This window comes from Anomalospiza imberbis, chromosome 22, assembly GCF_031753505.1.
Source record: "Anomalospiza imberbis isolate Cuckoo-Finch-1a 21T00152 chromosome 22, ASM3175350v1, whole genome shotgun sequence".
NCBI lineage: Eukaryota > Metazoa > Chordata > Aves > Passeriformes > Viduidae > Anomalospiza > Anomalospiza imberbis.
The window spans coordinates 2,972,953-2,993,051 of record NC_089702.1 but is presented as its reverse complement, the minus strand read 5'-3'; the positions used below and the strand labels follow the sequence as shown (position 1 = coordinate 2,993,051).

The 20,099-nt window shown below is 55.7% G+C and overlaps 1 protein-coding gene across 1 annotated transcript in view; it reads right to left on the bottom strand.

Annotated features, from left to right (window-relative positions):
• Positions 1-20,099, bottom strand: part of LASP1 (LIM and SH3 protein 1) — a 37,200-nt gene that overhangs the window by 7,058 nt on the left and 10,043 nt on the right. Inside the window, exons 3-4 of the mRNA XM_068212457.1 lie at positions 6,339-6,423; positions 463-570 (exon numbers count right to left, since the gene is read on the bottom strand). Of these exons, the coding sequence (XP_068068558.1) occupies positions 463-570; positions 6,339-6,423 (193 nt within the window). The remainder of the gene's footprint in view (positions 1-462; positions 571-6,338; positions 6,424-20,099) is intronic.

Sequence of the window (20,099 nt, the reverse complement as noted above, 5' to 3'; positions counted from 1 at the left end):
CCCTGGCTGGGAGATTTTGGGCCCACTGCTCCTGGGGCTGCAGCCAGACGTGGATCCCAGGGCATCCCTGAGCCTCCCTGTCCATCCCTGCACATCCCAGAGCCTTCCTGAGCATCCCTGAGCATTCCTGCACATCCCAGAGCTTCCCTGTCCATCCCTGCACATCCCAGAGCCTTCCTGAGCATCCCTAAGCCTCCCAGAGCATTCCTGCACATCCCTGAGCCTCCCTGCCCATCCCTGCACATCCCAGAGCCTCCTTGGCCATCCCTGAGCATCCCTGCCAATCCCAGAGCCTCTCCGAGCCTCCCTGAGCATCCCTGCCCATCCCAGAGCCTCCCTGCCCATCCCTGAGCCTCCCTGCCCATCCCTGAGCCTCCCAGGACTGCAGGAATCTGTGTCCCTCGGCTGTTTGTCCCCTCCCTGCTGCCCCGGAGGTCACAGCAGGGATGAGAGGCCACTCACGTTGCTGATCTGGTCCTGAGTCTTCCTGATCCTCTGCAGCTCCGGGGTGTCGGCCACCACGCTGAAGCCTTTCCCCTTGTTCTTCTCAAACTCCTCCTTGTAGCGGATCTGGGGGCACGGCAGGAAAAGGGATTGGAGCGGGGGCAGAGGAGGGACAGGGCACAGCTGGGCCTGCCCAGCCCCCCACTGCCAGCCACCACGGCTTCCCCAGGGGAGCAGCTCCTGCCAGGGCTCCTGTCTCACTCAGGAGCACCCCCTGAGCATCCCCAGTGCATCCCCGAGCCTCCCTGAGCATCCTCGAGCATCCCCAGTGCATCCCTAGTGAATCCTTGAGCATCTCTGAGCATCCCCAGTGCATTCCTGAGCATCCCCAGTGCATCCTTGAGCATCCCCAGTGCATCCCTGAGCCTCCTCGAGCATCCCCAGTGCATTCCTGAGCCTCCTCGAGCATCCCCAGTGAATCCTTGAGCATCCCTGAGCATCCCCAGTGCATTCCTGAGCCTCCCTGAGCATCCCCAGTGAATCTCTGCACATCCCCATGCATACCTGCACATCCCTGAGCCTTCCTGTCCATCCCTGAGCATCCCCAGTGAATCCTTGAGCATCCCTGAGCATCCCCAGTGCATTCCTGAGCATCCCTGAACCTCCTCGAGCATCCCCAGTGAATCCTTGAGCATCCCTGAGCATCCCTGAACCTCCTCGAGCATCCCCAGTGAATCCTTGAGCATCCCCAGTGAATCCTTGAGCCTCCCTGAGCATCCTCGAGCATCCCCAGTGAATCTCTGCACATCCCCATGCATACCTGCACATCCCTGAGCCTTCCTGTCCATCCTCAGTGAATCCCTGAGCATTCCTGAGCATCCCCGAGCCTCCCTGAGCATCCCCAGTGAATCTCTGCACATCCCTGAGCCTCCCTGAACACCTCCAAATCTCCCTGTGCATCCCTGCACATCCCTGTGCATCCCTGCACATCCCTGTCCATCCCTGATCCTCCCCAGGGGTTTCCCCAGAGCCCCAACCCCACACCAGTCCCCTGAGCCCGCAGGTCCCGTTTCTCTGCGGGCAGGAAGGGTCTGAGGGGTCTCCTCTCCCTCTCTGGGGTCTCTCAGGTTTGATTTCAGTTTCCTGTGGGGCACCAGCCCTGGGCACCCAGCTCAGAGCAGCTGCCCCAGGGCTTCAGTGCCCTCCAAGGGCATCTCCAGCCACCCCTGGGAGGGTGACACACAGCTGGTGGCACTGGCACAGGCTCAGGAGGGGCTGGGGGATCCCCCTGGAGCTGCTCTGGGGCCACCAGCCCCAGTTTGCCCAGCAGGGCTGTGGTGTGCCCTCCATCCCTGGTGCTTTCCATGAAGGATGCTTCCCTCTGCAGTGTGGGATGCTGTCCCCATGCTGCCCAGGACAGGGGCCAGGGCACCCACAGAGCTGCTGAGCTGGGGGAATTTCAGGCTGGAAAGACAAGGAATCACCGAGCAGAAGCCAATCCCACGGGAGAGCAGATCCTCTGATAAATCCTGTATTTTTACCCTCCTAAATCCCACCCTGCTCCATCTTCCTTGGTTTTTCACCCTGCTGACGTTCAGGACACAGGAATTCAGCCCTAAAACCCCAGCTGGCAGCATCCCCATGACAATGAAAAGAATGATTTAACAAATTAATTAACCCCACAATTCATTTTCCTGGGAGAGCTGCTCCCTCCGTGCCGTGACTCCAAGTGCATCCATGAGTTACCCAAAGGGAGCCAGAAAAACCCTTGAAAAAACCCTTCACACATCAAACCCTCCCTTTTTTGTCACCAGCACCGAGGTGACACTGCTCCCGGAGGGGCTGGCACAGCAGGGACAGGAGTGGCACTGCCACCCCCACACGGGACCCTCGGGCAGGAAGGGCCGTGCCCAAATTCCCTCCCCGGGAAAGGCTCGGAAAAGGAGCCCCAGGATGGGAACCTGCAATTTCCCTGCCACACGTGGGCTGGCAAGAGCAGCCTGTGGGCACCAGGGTGGCACTTTGGGGACACTTTTGGCCTCACAGGACATCATTATCCAGCAGCTTCCCGTGAGCGGAACGGGAGGCACCTCCTCGGGGACACAAATAGAGGGGACAGAGGAGTGGCACGGAACCACTGCTGCCACCCACCCTGTCCCTGGCACCCTGCCCCTGCAGGTGCCCAGTGTCCCATCCCTGACACCGTGTCCCTGTCACCCATCCTTGCGGCTCCTCATCCTTGTCACCCCATCATTGTCACCCATCCCTGACACCGTGTCCCCGTCACCCATCCTTGTGGCTCCTCGTCCTTGTCACCCCATCATTGTCACCCATCCCTGACACCGTGTCCCTGTCACCCATCCTTGTGGCTCCTTGTCCTTGTCACCCCATCCCTGTGACCCCATCCCTGCAGGTGCCCAGTGTCCCATCCCTGACACCGTGTCCCCGTCACCCATCCTTGCGGCTCCTCATCCTTGTCACCCCATCATTGTCACCCATCCCTGTCACCTCACCCTTGCAGGTGCCCACTGTCCCATCCCTGTCACCCATCCCTGTGGGTGTCCAGGACCCTGTCCCTGCCACCCCATCCCTGCAGGTGCCCACTGTCCCATCCCTGTCACCCCAGTGTCCCCAGCCCAGCAGGTCCCAGGAGCTGGGCACGCTTGGCACAGGGGCTGAGCTGTGGTGACCAACTCACGGAACAAGAGCCACCCTCCCTTCAGGGCTGTGCCTCACCCAGCTCCCAAGGGGCTGCGAGACCCCCGGGCTCAGGAGAGCCCAGGCAGAGCTCAAACCCCAGCCTGGGCAGAGCTCAAACCCCAGCCCGGGCAGAGCCCAGGTAGAACTCAAACCCTCCCCAGGCAGAGCTCAAACCCCAGCCTGGGCAGAGCTCAAACCCCAGCCCGGGCAGAGCTCAAACCCCAGCCCAGGCAGAGCTCAAACCCCAGCCCGGGCAGAGCTCAAACCCCAGCCCGGGCAGAGCTCAAACCCCAGCCCAGGCAGAGCTCAAACCCCAGCCCGGGCAGAGCTCAAACCCCAGCCCGGGCAGAGCTCGGGCAGAGCTCAAACCCCAGCCCGGGCAGAGCTCAAACCCCAGCCCGGGCAGAGCCCAAACCCCAGCCCAGGAGAGCCCAGGCAGAGCTCAAACCCTCCCCAGGCAGAGCCCAAACCCTCCCCAGGCAGAGCTCAAACCCTCCCCAGGCTCTGCTTTCATCAGCACCACCCCAGGAAAAGCCGGAGATTCCAGGGCTGGAGCAGCAGCAGCGGCTCCGTGGTTGCCATGGAAAAGCCACGGTGTCCCCTTGTCCCTGTCATCCCCTGTCCCTGTCATCGCTGCGTGGACACAAATCCAGCCCCAGGCTGGGCTCAGCTCTGAGCCTGAGCCAGGGATCTGCTGGGCTGCTCCCAGGGGGAAGGGCTGGGACAAAAGCTGAGCTTTGGGGACAAAAGCCAAGCTTTGGGGACCCCGTGGTGGCCCTGGCTCCGCTGGCTCTGTTGCAGGTGAGGCTCCCCCATCCTCCCCCTCCTCCTGGATGCATTCCCAAGGATTCAGCTCTCCAGCTCCTGGCACTCTCAGGATAATAGGAAGAGAAGGAAGAAGGTCACGGCATCCTTTAGAGCATGGCAGGCAGGGATCTGATCCCAATCCCAAAAACCGACTGGAAACAGCAGGGAAAAGCCCAGAAAACAGCACGGGAAAAGCCCAGAAAACAGCAGGGAAAAGCCCAAAAAACAGCACGGGAAAAGCCCAAAAAACAGCACGGGAAAAGCCCAGAAAACAGCACGGGAAAAGCCCAGAAAACAGCAGGGAAAAGGCCAGAAAACAGCACGGGAAAAGCCCAGAAAACAGCACGGGAAAAGCCCAGAAAACAGCACGGGAAAAGCCCAGAAAACAGCACGGGAAAAGCCCAGAAAATCCCGCCCCATCCCGAGCTCTTCTGGCTGACAGGATCGTCTCTGGATGGGATTTCTGGGCTGACATCAAAGCTCACCCCGTGGCTCAGGGGATGGCAGAGCCCAGGAAAACGTGGAATTGTTATGGCTGGAAAAGCCCTGTGAGCTCAGAGTCCAGCCCTGCCCCGAGTTACCCGTTAACCCACGTCCCCAGGCTGGTTTGGGGACATTTCCAGGGGTGGTGACCCCACACTGCCCCGGGCAGCTCCTTGCAATGCTGGACAACCCCTCCAGTGAATGGTTTTTCCCTGAAATCCACCTTAAACCTTCCCTGGAAGGACCTTCCTCTCATCCTGTCAATTTGGGGAAAAGCCTGACCCCCAGCTGGCTCCTCCCAGGGATTTGCAGGGATTGGGAATTCCTGGCCCTCCTTTTCCAGAGCCCCTTTCCCATCTCCTTCAGCCTCTCCTGGTGCTCCAGCCCCTTCCCAGGCAGCCTCACCCCCTCCCCATGCCCATCCCTGCACTTCCAGCAGTTTTCCTACCAAACTGATGCTCCCAGCCCTTTTCCCAGAGCTCTGGAGCAAAGGGAAATCCGGGATCACCGCAGGGACAATCCCTGGGCCACCTGCAGGGGACAAAGCAGGACATGCCTGGCCAGCAGCCTGTCCCCCAGGCTCTGCTCTTCCCAGAAAAACCAGGAATTCTCCTCCAGGCCAGCTCTGCTCCCTCTCCAGCTGTTTGTTTCTCCCTGTGAAATTTGGTTTTTCAGGAAACATTTGGAGGGTGCAGGTGGGAAATGGATTTGTAGGAAATGTTTGAAGTTTGGCAGGCTTGCAGAGTGTGTAACTGCAAGTAAACTCTGAGACAAGAAATGCTGGCTTAGGGAATGTTATGGAATAGGATCGGGAACAGAATATTGTTGAGAGAGAAATGAAATTAGAAATAAGCTTTAAAGGAGGGTTTTGTAAATACTTTGGAGAAACAGAATTAGGAAAGATGTGGTAGGAGTTTCAAGGGGTAATTTTAGATGATTGGTTTTAAGGTGTTTATTTTTTAGGGTGGTTAAAGTAGATAGATTAAGAAATGTTTATATTGTAATTAGGAAATAGTTGGTTTCTGATGTATAAGAATTTATATCCTGATTTACATGGACCAGACCATCTGTATTGTCTCACCCTTCTCACGAGACTGAAAACGGAATAAAAGTTTTTAGAACACCCCTCGGTTGCCCCATCTCTGGGTCAGAAAAGGGCCTAATCCAACAGGTGCCCACCTGTCCAGCTGAGGATCCTGCCCTTTTCCACCTGGGAGAAGGCAAACGAGGAGTGGGAGAGGCAGAACCCCCCCTCTGGGAACAGGGGTGAAGGGAACAGCAAACACAGGTGAGACCTGAGAGGAGGGAGCTGCACCCCAAACCTGCCTCTGCCTTCCCTGTGGGAAGCACCAGGGCTTGGGAGGGGGTTTGGGAAGCAGCCAGAGAATCATGGAATTGTCAGTCATGGAATTCCAATTGACTTGGAATTGTCAATTCCAAAGCTGGAAGGGCCCCTCTGGAGAGGGAGACCAGAGAAATCCCAAAACACGGAACCCTCAGAGACAGAAACGCAACGGGGAAAGGTCAGGGTGGGTTCTTCCCATGGGAATTTCAGAGGCACTGAAAGAATCCTGGATTTGTCAGGGCTGGAAGGGCCCCTCTGGAGAGGGAGCCCAGAGAAATCCCAAAACACGAAAACCTCACAGTCAAAAACACAACGGGGAAAGGTCAGGGTGGGTTCTTCCCATGGGAATTTGGGAATTTGAGAGGCACCCAGAAAATCCTGGATTTGTCAGGGCTGGAAGGGCCCCTCTGGAAATCCTGCCCAACATTAATTCAGGAACCTGCAGAAATCAGACACGCAGGGAACTCCCAAAACACGGAGCCCTCCGAGACAGAAACACAACAGGGAAAGGTCAGGGTGGGTTTTTGCCATGGGAATTTTGGGAATTTGAGGGGCTCACCTGGCTCTGGAGCTCACTCTGCTGCTTTAGGCGCAGGTTCTCGGGCGTGTCTGCCACCATGGTGAAGGATTGCTTCGGGTAGTGTCTGCAGAGGGAAGGACAGGGTTAATGCCACCATCCCCTGTCCCCACCTGCCCAGGTGCTCCAGAAGAGCAGAGCAATTCCCACCATGGAATTGTGGACTCATTCAGGCTAAATTCCTTAGCAGACACCTGTCTTTCCAAACCAAGACACCCTCCTAAACTGCGGGTCACAACTGGACACAGCACTCGAGGTGTGGCCTCAGCAGTGCCAAGGACAGGGGAAGGATGAAGGATGACCCCTGGGATCTCCCATTGCCATGGCAACCGCATCCCTGCCCATGGCAACCGCATCCCTGCCCATGGCAACCGCATCCCTGCCCCGGGCACTGATAACGCCGAGCAGAGCAGCCACCCAGCGAGGGCTGGGAAAGGCAGAAATCCATCCCTGTGGAGCTCAGGAGAGCTGGGAAAGGCAGAAATCCATCCCTGTGGAGCTCAGGAGAGCTGGGAAAGGCAGAAAACCATCCCTGTGGAGCTCAGGAGAGCTGGGAAAGGCAGAAATCCATCCCTGTGGAGCTCAGGAGAGCTGGGAAAGGCAGAAATCCATCCCTGTGGAGCTCAGGAGAGCTGGGAAAGGCAGAAATCCATCCCTGTGGAGCTCAGGAGAGCTGGGAAACCACAGGAGGAGGAGGAGGAGGGGATTAAAAAATAACCCAGACAACAACAAGCAGCCCGGCTGGATTGAATGCAGCGCCGTGTCCTGCTCCAGCCCAGCCTGGGGGAGCAGCAGCCAGCCAGGGATGAAGCTGGGATTAGGTTTCCTTTGGATTGTGAGGAAATCTCCCAAGGATTTGAGGCAGCTTTTGCTCAGCCCTGAGTTAGCAGGCGGGAGGGATCTGTCTGTGCTGGGTGTGGGATGAACAAAATTCGGGATCCTCCCCCCGGACTGGGAACCCCAGTTCCTGGGGGCTGCTCCCTGGGGAGGAGGCATTCGGGAATTTGGGATTCAGGATCCTCCAGCAGGACTGGGCACTGCTTTTTCCCCCAGCTCCCTGGGGAAGAGGCATTTCAGCCCCTAGGGAATTTGGGATTCAGGATCCTCCCCCAGGACTGGGCACCACTTTTGCCCCCCAGATCCTGGGAGCTGCTCCCTGGGGAAGAGGCATTCCAGAGGCATTTGGGAATTTGGGATTCAGGATCTTCCCCCGGGATTTGGCATGGGAGGTGCTCCCTGGGGAAGAGGCATTTCAGTCCTTCAGGAATTTGGGATTTGAAATCTTCCCCGGGATTGGGAACTGCTTTTTCCCCCCAGCTCCCATGAGCTGCTCCCTGGGGAGGAGGCGTTTCAGCCCTTCAGGGATCGGGGACAGGATCTGGGATGGGATCAGGGACAGGACCTGGGATCCGGGCTGGGATCCGGGATGGGACCCAGGTTTCGGTGGGCACTGGGAACGCTGGGTTGGTGCTGCTGTGGCTGCTGCAGTGCCCAGGGGAGTGTGAGGAGCCCAGGGCTGCTCCAGCACCAGCCAGACATGGATTATCCCAGGGATTGATGGAGAGGAGCTGGGAGAACTTGGGAGTGGAGCCAACAGTCTGCCTGGGGGGATTGGGTGGGGAACCTCAGGGTCTCTCCTCACTGCTGGCATCCCTCCATCCATCCTTTTATCCATCCATCCCTCCCTCCCTGCAGTCTGCACACAATTCCCTGCTGGAATTGCTGTCCCGTGGAGCCCAGGGACACACAGGGATGGAGGAGCTGCTCCCTGCAGGGGATGGAGCAGGAAAACCCCCCCTGAGCTGCAGCTCCACAGGATCCCGGGTGGGTGAGGAAACCTAAGGAAAAGCCACCTCTGGATGCAGCTGGAAAAGTGAGGGGAGACTCCTCAGGGGCTGCAGCTCCTCTCGGGGGGAGAGGAGGGGCAGCTCTGATCTCTGTGCCAGGGACAGCACAAGGGAAGCGGCTGGAGCTGTGCCCGGGAGGTTCAGGCTGGATTTTGGGAAAGGTTTTTCTCCCCAGAGGGTGCTCAGGCACTGGAACGGCTCCCCAGGGAATGGGCAGAGCCCCAAGGCTGCCAGAACCCCAGGAATGTTTGGACAACACTCTGAAACAGGCTGGGATTTTTGGGGGTCCCTTAAACTCACGATATTCCAGGATTCCAAACACAACCCCACAGCGGGAGGGGCCCCTTTCCACCCACAAAACCCCACAAATCCCCACCAAACCCCAGCCCCTGCGCCAGCAGAGGAGCCCCGGGAGGCCGCGGTGGCCCAGACGAGGCGGCTTTTGTGGCGCTGCTAAATCAGGTCAGGAGTCTCCCCGGCCAGAGCGCCCGTCTGGCAGCCGCATTAGGGGCTGGCTGAGCCCGGCAATTCCCGGGGAATGGAAATTCATCCCTCTGAGCCCCGCAATTCCCAGGGGATGGAAATTCATCCCTCCGAGCCCGGCAATTCCTGGGGAATGGAAATTCATCCCTCCGAGCCCGGTAATTCCCAGGAGATGGAAATTCATCCCTCTGAGCCCGGCAATTCCCAGGGGATGGAAATTCATCCCTCCGAGCCCGGCAATTCCTGGGGAATGGAAATTCATCCCTCCGAGCCCGGCAATTCCCAGGAGATGGAAATTCATCCCTCCGAGTCCGGTAATTCCAGGGGATGGAAATTCATCCCTCCAGCCCGGCAATTCCCAGGGGATGGAAATTCATCCCTCCGAGTCCGGTAATTCCAGGGGATGGAAATTCATCCCTCCAGCCCGGCAATTCCCAGGAGATGGAAATTCATCCCTCTGAGCCTGGCAAGTCCCGGGGAATGGAAATTCATCCCTCCGAGCCCGGCAAGTCCCGGGGAATGGAAATTCATCCCTCTGAGCCTGGCAATTCCCAGGGGATGGAAATTCATCCCTCTGAGCCTGGCAATTCCCAGGGGATGGAAATTCATCCCTCCGAGTCCGGCAATTCCCAGGGAATGGAAAAATTCATCCCTTCGGGAGAAGGAGAGGGTTGAGCACAGCAATTCCCAGAGGGATGGAAGTTAATTCCCGGGAGATGGAAGTTCATCCCTCCCGCATCAGCAGCACGGCAATTCCCAGGGGATGGAAGTTCATCCCTCCGGGACCCATTTATCCCTCCAGGAGAAGGAAGGGGCTGAGCAGAGCCATTCCCAGAGGGATGGGAATTCATCCCTCCAGGAGAAGGAAGGGGCTGAGCACAGCCATTCCCAGAGGGATGGGAATTCATCCCTCCAGGAGAAGGAAGGGGCTGAGCAGAGCCATTCCCAGAGGACTGAAGTTCATCCCTCCAGGAGAAGGAAGGGGCTGAGCACAGCCATTCCCAGAGGACTGAAGTTCATCCCTCCAGGAGAAGGATCCAGCTGCTCCCGGCAGCCCCACGGCCAAGTGGGGTAAAGGGCTCGGCTCGTCTGGGGGCCACCAGCAATTCCTGCACCTCCCCAGGCAGGGAGGGAAATTCCATAGCGATGTCGGGAAGTGAATCCAGACCTTCCTTCCCAGAGCAGCACCGTGCCTGCTTTCCACGGGATCCCCATTCTCCATGTTTCCACCTTCCCTGCCCCACAGCAGGAGAGAATTTCCAGATGGAGGCGAATCTCCCAGCACTCACACCCCATTCCATCCCAGTCCTGCCCTAAAAGCAGCATTTCCCCCAAAACCTGCCATCCCAAGCAGCAGCGCTTGAGCTGCTCCCTTTGGAGCTTTTCCCAAGCTGGAAATGAGGATAAATCCTGGAACACCATTAAAAACTCCTGGGAGTGCAGCCTGGCACGGCCCAGCTGCTCTCCAGAAACAACTGATGGAATCTGGGAGCCCCAGGAGCAGACTCTGCATCCCCAGCACGGCCCAACCCCGAATCTGATCCTAAAAAACGCCAGGGATGATGTGAGAGCCGCCAGTGTTTGGGAAAACCTCGGGAGCTCCGAGTGTTGCTTATATTGAGGCTTCAAACCAGATTTTGGCAGATTGGTCCATCAAGGAGCAGCCCTGGATGCAAACATTCCCTGTCCCTGCAGCTCCCAGGGGTGACAGCCACCCCCCAGCTGGGCCAGGGATCCGGAACGATTCGGGAAGGATTCGGCAATTGGCCGTGCTCTGCCAGGAGGCTCCGAGGTCACATCCTGCCTCCCAAAGGGCTGCTGCTTCTGGGGACGAGCTTGAAAAATAAACTGAGCCTTTGTCAGCGCCGAAATCGGCCCCAGCCCGCAGAGATGCCACCGGGAATGGGCGCAGGGGAGGGTCGGGATCCTCCCGGGGAAAAGCTGCCAGGATGGCTGGGGCAGCCCTCCACGTGTGCAGCGGCTCCCAGCCCCCTCCAGAGAGCCCAGCAGCACCCAGGGGCAGGATTTCTCCAGGATTTGTCCCAGTGTCCCGGTGCCAGGGCTGGAGGGGGCAGGAGGGGCCAATCCCACGGCCAGGCCAATCCCATGGCTGATCCCAGGGCTCCTTTGGGGCCAGCAATGGGATCCAGCATGGAAACAACCCCAATCCTAAATCCAGGAACAGCAGCAGCTCCCCTGATCCAGCATGGAACAACCCCAATCCTAAATCCAGGAACAGCAGCAGCTCCCCTGATCCAGCATGGAACAACCCCAATCCCAAATCCAGGAACAGCAGCATCTCCCCTGATCCAGCACAGAAACAACCCCAATCCCAAATCCAGGAACAGCAGCAGCTCCCCTGATCCAGCATGGAACAACCCCAATCCCAAATCCAGGAACAGCAGCAGATCCCTGGGATCCAGCATGGAAACAACCCCGATCCCAAATCCAGGAACAGCAGCAGCTCCCCTGATCCAGCATGGAACAAACCCAATCCCAAATCCAGGAACAGCAGCAGATCCCTGGGATCAGGGAAACAACCCCGATCCCAAATCCAGGAACCACAGCAGATCCCTGGGATCAGGGAAACAATCCCGATCCCAAATCCAGGAACCACAGCAGATCCCCTGATCCAGCACAGAAACAACCCCAATCCCAAATCCAGGAACCACAGCAGATCCCCTGATCCAGCATGGAACAAACCCAATCCCAAATCCAGGAACCACAGCAGATCCTTGGGATCCAGCACAGAAACAACCCCGATCCCAAATCCAGGAACAGCAGCAGATCCCTCTGATCCAGCAGGGAACAAACCCAATCCCAAATCCAGGAACAGCAGCAGATCCCTGGGATCAGGGAAACAACCCCGATCCCAAATCCAGGAACCACAGCAGATCCCTGGGATCAGGGAAACAAACCCGATCCCAAATCCAGGAACTACAGCAGATCCCTGGGATCCAGCATGGAACAACCCCAATCTCCAATCCAGGAACCACAGCAGATCCCTGGGATCAGGGAAACAATCCCAATCCCAAATCCAGGAACCACAGCAGATCCCCTGATCCAGCACAGAAACAACCCCAATCCCAAATCCAGGAACCACAGCAGATCCTTGGGATCCAGCACAGAAACAACCCTGATCCCAAATCCAGGAACCACAGCAGATCCTTGGGATCAGGGTAACAACCCCGATCCCAAATCCAGGAACCACAGCAGATCCTTGGGATCAGGGAAACAACCCCGATCCCAAATCCAGGAACAGCAGCAGATCCTTGGGATCAGGGAAACAACCCCGATCCCAAATCCAGGAACCACAGCAGATCCCTGGGATCAGGGAAACAACCATAATCCCAAAATCCAGGAACAGCAGCAGATCCCTGGGATCCAGCATGGAACAACCCCGATCCCAAACCCAGGAACCACAGTGGATCCCTGGATATTCACATCTGAGCCCTCATCCCAGATTTTCCGGGCGGGATTTGTGCTGCACTGGGGGATCTCCCTGATCCCTCAGCCTCAGCACAGCGAGTTTAATATAAATTACATATTTATATATAGTATTTACTTAAAATTACGGCAAAATATGCATTCATACACCACATTTATTTTAAAATTTTTAGATATTTCATAAATACGTACATTTTATATATTTATAAAAGATATTTGTATAATATATTATTTTATATTTTTATAAATGGGTTATTATATATTTTATAAATATATTTTATATATTTATAAAAGATATTTTTATAATATATTATTTTATATTTTTATAAAATAGATTATTATATATTTCTAGAATGATTATATAGATAAAATATATTTGATATCTACCTATATATATATAATATATATATATATTTGATATATATGTATTGTATTTGACATATATATATATAATATGTTTACATATTTATAAAATATATATTTAATATAAACATCTCTATAAAATGTGTGCTTGGGAGCAGCTGGAGCCTGCAACTCCAGCCTCGCCTGTCTCTTGTATCCAGCTTTTCCCCACTTTTCATCTGGAAAAGCCTCAGGCTTCCCTGGATTTTCCCTTCTTCTGCTTTTAGCTCGGTCCAAGAGTCCAGGCCAGCCCTGAATGCCGCTCCCAGTGAGCCACCGGTGCCACCAGTGCCACCAGTGTGCCACCAGTGAGCCACCAGTGAGCCACCAGTGCCACCAGTGAGCCACCAGTGAGCCACCGGTGCCACCAGTGCGCCACCAGTGAGCCACCAGTGAGCCACCAGTGTGCCACCAGTGCCACCAGTGAGCCACCAGTGAGCCACCAGTGCCACCAGTGAGCCACCAGTGCCACCAGTGCCACCAGTGCGCCACCAGTGAGCCACCAGTGAGCCACCAGTGCCACCTGTGAGCCACCAGTGAGCCACCAGTGAGCCACCAGTGAGCCACCAGTGCCACCTGTGAGCCACCAGTGAGCCACCAGTGCCACCAGAGTTCCACCAGTCAGCCACCAGTGCCACCAGTGAGCCACCAGTGCCACCAGAGTTCCACCAGTCAGCCACCAGTGCCACCAGTGAGCCACCAGTGCCACCAGTGAGCCACCAGTGAGCCACCAGTGAGCCACCAGTGCCACCAGTGTGCCACCAGTGAGCCACCAGTGCCACCAGTGAGCCACCAGTGCGCCACCAGTGAGCTACCGGTGCCACCAGTGAGCCACCGGTGCCACCAGTGAGCCACCAGTGAGCCACCAGTGAGCCACCAGTGAGCCACCAGTGCCACCAGTGCCACCAGTGAGCCACCAGTGCCACCAGTGAGCCACCAGTGAGCCACCAGTGAGCCACCAGTGAGCCACCAGTGCCACCAGTGAACCACCAGTGCACCACCAGTGAGCCACCAGAGTGCCACCAGTGAGCCACCAGTCAGCCACCAGTCAGCCACCAGTGCCACCGGTGAGCCACCGGTGAGCCACCGGTGCCACCGGTGAGCCACCAGTGAGCCACCAGTGAGCCACCAGTGAGCCACCAGTGAGCCACCGGTGCCACCAGTGAGCCACCAGTGCCACCAGTGCCACCAGTGAGCCACCAGTGCCACCAGTGAGCCACCAGTGCCACCAGTGCCACCTGTGAGCCACCAGTGAGCCACCAGTGAGCCACCAGTGAGCCACCAGGGAGCCACCAGGGAGCCACCAGGGAGCCACCAGGGAGCCACCAGTGCGCCACCAGTGAGCCACCAGTGAGCCACCAGTGCGCCACCAGTGAGCCACCAGTGAGCCACCAGTGCGCCACCAGTGAGCCACCAGTGCCACCAGTGAGCCACCAGTGAGCCACCAGTGCGCCACCAGTGCCACCAGTGAGCCACCAGTGCCACCAGTGCCACCAGTGAGCCACCAGAGTGCCACCAGTCAGCCACCAGTGCCACCAGTGAGCCACCAGTGCCGCCACCAGAGTGCTACCAGTGAGCCACCAGTGAGCCACCGGTGCCACCAGTGAGCCACCAGTGCCACCAGTGAGCCACCAGAGTGCCACCAGTGAGCCACCAGTGAGCCACCAGTGCCACCAGTGAGCCACCAGTGAGCCACCAGTGAGCCACCAGTGCCACCAGGGAGCCACCAGGGAGCCACCAGTGAGCCACCAGTGAGCCACCAGTGCCACCAGGGAGCCACCAGGGAGCCACCAGTGCCAAGCAGGGCACAGCGAGGGGGGCGGGGACCGTCCCCATCTGCCACCAGGCCATTCCCAAAGATTCCTCCCGGATTTATGGCTGGGGCAATGGCAGGGCTGGAGGAAGCCCAGCCCTCTTCCTCCTGCTCTCCCAGAAGAAAAGAAACTCAGGAATTTGGCAGGGGACCAGGGCTGGAACAGAGTGGAGCCTGTTTGGAGCAGCAGCCTCTTCCCTGCCAGGATAAACGTTGCTTTTCCACCCCCTTCTCCCAGCACACAGGACCTTGTCCCTCCAAATCCAGCAAATTTGGGAAATGATTTCTTTATTAATTTTTTTCTGGGCTCCTCCCGGGATGTCTCCAGCCAGGCACATCTCTCCTGGAGTTTCTGCTCTCCCAGGATACTCCTGGGAGCAGCTGAGAAGGAACCAAGCCCAAATCCAAGCCTGGAATTTTTTTTTCCCTTTCTCTCCACATCTCAACCCCATGGGGGAGAAAAAAAAAATCCTCCAGGAACTTCCAGCTGCTCCCACTTCCCCTTTTGGTTTATTTTAGGGAAGGAAAATGGGAAGAACAAAGGATTTTGGGGGCAGTTTCTGTGCTCAGGGCCGGGCTGGGAAGGGTTAAAGCAGCAGCAGCATCAAAGGGAGCCCCGGGAGAGGGGGTGAGAAGCAGACTCCTTGGAATGTCAGGAATTTCCCATTATTATCCCACTTCCCTGGCAGGGAGAGCACAAGAACAGGACCCTGAGCCTGGGGATGGGCAAATCCCACGGCCCAGGGGGAAATTTGGGTCGGGACAGCTGGGGGGGATCAAAATCATCACCCCAAAAAGGCAGAGCCCGCCTGCTCCAGCACAAACATCTCCCCTTCCAAAGGCCCCAAAATTTCCGGCTTTCCCCCCAAAAGATGGAGCTCAAAAAAAAAAAAACCAAACAAAAAAAAAAAACCCCAAAAAAACCCCAAAACAAAACAAAAAAAAACACCCCACCAATTTATTTTCAACCAGTTCTTTGCATTGTCACCCTGGGGAGACCCCAGGAAACGCCATTCCCTGCCCAAATTGGAATTTAATAAAATTCCTCTCAAAATTCCTCTGGATTTTGGACGAGCCACAGCCACCCCCAGCAAAAACCACCTAAAAAAAAACAAAACAAAAAAACCCCAGGAAATGGGAGGGTCTGGCCAAGCCCTGCTCTCACCACTTCTCCTTTCCGTGGAACTCCGAAGAGTCGAATTTAAAGAGCAAAAGAGAGTAAAATCAGGAATATTGGGAAGAAATCCCAACCTGGCCCAGGTTGCTCCATCCCTGAAGTGTCCCAGGCCAGGCTGGAGGGGTTTGGGGCACCCTGGGATGCTGAAAAGTCCAAATCTCCCCGGAATTCCCGGACTCCAACACCCATCCTACAGGGATCTGGTCGGGATCAGCATTTTTGAAGCACCCAGTGAACAACCCAGCCTATTCCAGCACTAAGCAGCTTAATTACGTTAATTATATTCTCTAATTTTCCTTCTAAGGACTGCCAGTGCATACTACAAAAATGGGATTTTTCAAGCTGCCTTTTAGGTATTAAGAAATATTTTGGGTCCAAAGGGTTCTTCTGGATAAGGGGAAAAGAAAAAATGGTTGGAAGGGAAAATCCAGTGGTCAGGAACTGGTGGAAAGGGCCAGGGGAAAATAAAGAGAAAAAAAAAGCCCAGAGTGAAAAGGGCTAAAGGAAAAAAAAAAGAGGCCCAGGATAAAAAAAAAAGAGCCAAGAAAAAGAAAAAAAAAAGAAAAAAAAGGCTCAAGGAGAAAAAGGGCCCAAAAAAAAAAAAACCATAAAAGGGCCAGAGCAAAAAAAATAAAAGAAAAAAAAAGGCCCAGAGGAAAAAAAATAAGGGAAAAAAAAAAAGGCCCAGAAAAAAATGAAAGGGCCCTGAGCTCCTGCTCCACCCTGCCCTGCCTCCATCCCCCACAGCAGGGATTTCACTCCCAGGTTTATTTACCTTGGGATTCTTTCCCTGCCAGGAAATTCAGGTGGCAGCACCCGGCCCAGGGACCCCAGCGAAAGGGAATTCAAAAGGGAATGTTCTCTGCACAAAGGGAATTTCTGGGTCTGTTCCCTGCAAAAAGAGAATTTCTGGGTTCACTCCCTGCACAAAGGGAATTTCTGGGTTCCTTCCCTGCACAAAAGGAATTTCTGGGTTCACTCCCTGCACAAACGGAATTTCTGGGTTCACTCCCTGCAAAAAGGGAATTTCTGGGTTCCTTCCCTGCACAAAGGGAATTTCTGGGTTCCTTCCCTGCAAAAAGAGAATTTCTGGGTTCACTCCCTGCAAAAAGAGAATTTCTGGGTTCCTTCCCTGCACAAAGGGAATTTCTGGGTTCACTCCCTGCAAAAAGAGAATTTCTGGGTTCACTCCCTGCACAAAGGGAATTTCTGGGTTCACTCCCTGCACAAAGGGAATTTCTGGGTTCACTCCCTGCAAAAAGAGAATTTCTGGGTTCCCTCCCTGCAAAAAGAGAATTTCTGGGTTCCTTCCCTGCACAAAAGGAATTTCTGGGTTCACTCCCTGCACAAAGGGAATTTCTGGGTTCACTCCCTGCACAAAGGGAATTTCTGGGTTCACTCCCTGCACAAAGGGAATTTCTGGGTTCACTCCCTGCACAAAGGGAATTTCTGGGTTCACTCCCTGCACAAAGGGAATTTCTGGGTTCACTCCCTGCACAAAAGGAATTTCTGGGTCTGTCCCTGCAAAAAGGGAATTTCTGGGTTCACTCCCTGCACAAAAGGAATTTCTGGGTTCACTCCCTGCACAAAGGGAATTTCTGGGTTCACTCCATGCACAAAGGGAATTTCTGGGTTCACTCCCTGCACAAAGGGAATTTCTGGGTTCACTCCATGCACAAAGGGAATTTCTGGGTTCACTCCATGCACAAAGGGAATTTCTGGGTCTGTCCCAGCACAAAGGGAATTTCTGGGTTCACTCCAGGCACAAAGGGAATTTCTGGGTTCACTCCCTGCACAAAGGGAATTTCTGGGTTCACTCCAGGCACAAAGGGAATTTCTGGGTTCACTCCCTGCAAAAAGGGAATTTCTGGGTTCACTCCCTGCAAAAAGAGAATTTCTGGGTTCACTCCCTGCAAAAAGGGAATTTCTGGGTTCACTCCATGCACAAAGGGAATTTCTGGGTTCACTCCCTGCACAAACGGAATTTCTGGGTTCACTCCCTGCACAAAGGGAATTTCTGGGTTCACTCCATGCACAAAGGGAATTTCTGGGTTCACTCCATGCACAAAGGGAATTTCTGGGTCTGTCCCTGCACAAAGGGAATTTCTGGGTTCACTCCCTGCACAAAGGGAATTTCTGGGTTCCTTCCCTGCACAAAGAGAATTTCTGGGTTCCTTCCCTGCACAAAGGGAATTTCTGGGTTCCTTCCCTGCACAAAGGGAATTTCTGGGTTCCTTCCCTGCACAAAGGGAATTTCTGGGTTCCTTCCCTGCACAAAGGGAATTTCTGGGTTCACTCCCTGCACAAAGGGAATTTCTGGGTTCACTCCCTGCACAAAAGGAATTTCTGGGTTCACTCCCTGCACAAAAGGAATTTCTGGGTCTGTCCCTGCAAAAAGGGAATTTCTGGGTTCACTCCCTGCACAAAAGGAATTTCTGGGTTCACTCCCTGCACAAAGGGAATTTCTGGGTTCCTTCCAGGCACAGAGGGAATTTCTGCCCTCCCCACACCTGCTCTGGGCTTTACTGCCTTTGGTCTGCTCAGGCCAGGCCTAAGCAGCAGCCCCCAGCTGGCACTGAGACCTGGAAAAGCCTGGTTTAGTACTGGCACTAACTGGGTATGGAACCCTGGTGTAGTACTGGTATTAACTGGTTTAACACCAGTGTTAACTGGGGTGTGACCCTGGCTTAACACCAGCACTAACTGATTTAACACCAGCGCTAAGTGGGGTGTAAGCCTGGTTTAACACCAGCGCTAAGTGGGGTGTAAGCCTGGTTTAACACCAGCACTAACGGGGGTGTAAGCCTGGTTTAACACCAGCGCTAACTGGGGTGTAAGCCTGGTTTAACACCAGCACTAACTGGGGAATAAGCCTGGTTTAACACCAGTGCTAACTGGTTTAACACCAGCACTAACTGGGGTGTAAGCCTGGTTTAACACCAGCGCTAACTGCGGTGTAAGCCCGGTTTAACACCAGCACTAACGGGGGTGTAAGCCTGGTTTAACACCAGCGCTAACGGGGGTGTAAGCCCGGTTTAACACCAGCGCTGACTGGGGTGTAAGCCTGGTTTAACACCAGCGCTGACTGGGGTGTAAGCCTGGTTTAACACCAGCGCTGACTGGGGTGTAAGCCTGGTTTAACACCAGCGCTGACTGGGGTGTAAGCCTGGTTTAACACCAGCGCTGACTGGGGTGTAAGCCTGGTTTAACACCAGCGCTGACTGGGGTGTAAGCCTGGTTTAACACCAGCGCTGACTGGTTTAACACCAGCACTAACTGGGGTGTAAGCCCGGTTTAACACCAGTGCTAATTGAGCTGTAACCCTGGCTTAACACCAGCACTAACGGGGGTGTAAGCCTGGTTTAACACCAGCACTAACTGGGGTGTAAGCCTGGTTTAACACCAGCACTAACTGGGGTGTAAGCCTGGTTTAACACCAGCACTAACTGGGGTGTAAGCCTGGTTTAACACCAGCGCTAACTGAGCCTGAGGCTCCTCCAGCCCAGGCCTCCCCTCCCTCCGGGGGCGCTGCAGGTCAGCGGGGCAGAGCTCCTGGAGAGCTCGGGCTGCCCCCAGAGCCCTCCCAGGCTGAGCACGGGGCTGGAGAGGGGAACGTCCAGGAGACCCCACGGCAGGATCCCCCCAAAAATCCCACAGCACACCCCACTGGAGATCCCACAGATCTCCCACGGCAGGATCCCCCCCAAAAATCCCACAGCACACCCCACTGGAGATCCCACAGATCCCCCACGGCAGGATCCCCCCCAAAAATCCCACAGCACACCCCACTGGAGATCCCACAGCAGATCCCACAGATCCCCCACAGCAGGATCCCCCCACAAATCCCACAGCACACCCCACTGGAGATCCCACAGATCCCCCACGGCAGGATCCCCCCAAAAATCCCACAGCAGACAACACTGGAGAGCCCACTGGAGATCCCACAGATCCCCCATGGCAGGATCCCCATGACAGGATCCCCCCAAAAATCCCACAGTAGACCCCACTGGAGATCCCACTGGAGATCCCCCATGGCAGGATCCCCCCAAAAATCCCACAGCAGACCCCACTGGAGATCCCACTGGAGATCCCACTGGAGATCCCCCATGGCAGGATCCCCCCAAAAATCCCACAGCAGACAACACTGGAGATCCCACAGATCTCCACGCCAGGATCCCCCCAAAAATCCCACAGCAGACCCCACTGGAGATCCCACAGCAGATCCCACAGATCCCCCATGGCAGGATCCCCCACAGAATCCCACAGGAGATGCCCCACCACAGCAGGAGGAGGATCCGCCCACAAGAGAGACCCCACGGGAGGATCCCCCACAGCAGGAGGTCCCAAAGGAGGATCCCACAGGAGATCCCACACAGGAGGACCCCCCAGAGGACAGGAGAGACCCCACAGGAGGGTCCCCCACAGGAAGGGATCCCACAAGGAGATCCCCCCCACACGGGAGGAGATCCCAAAGGAGATCCTCTACACAGGGAGGGGTCCTACAGGAGGAGATCCCCACACAGGAGGAGATCCCAAAGGAGATCCTCTACACAGGGAGGGGTCCTACAGGAGGA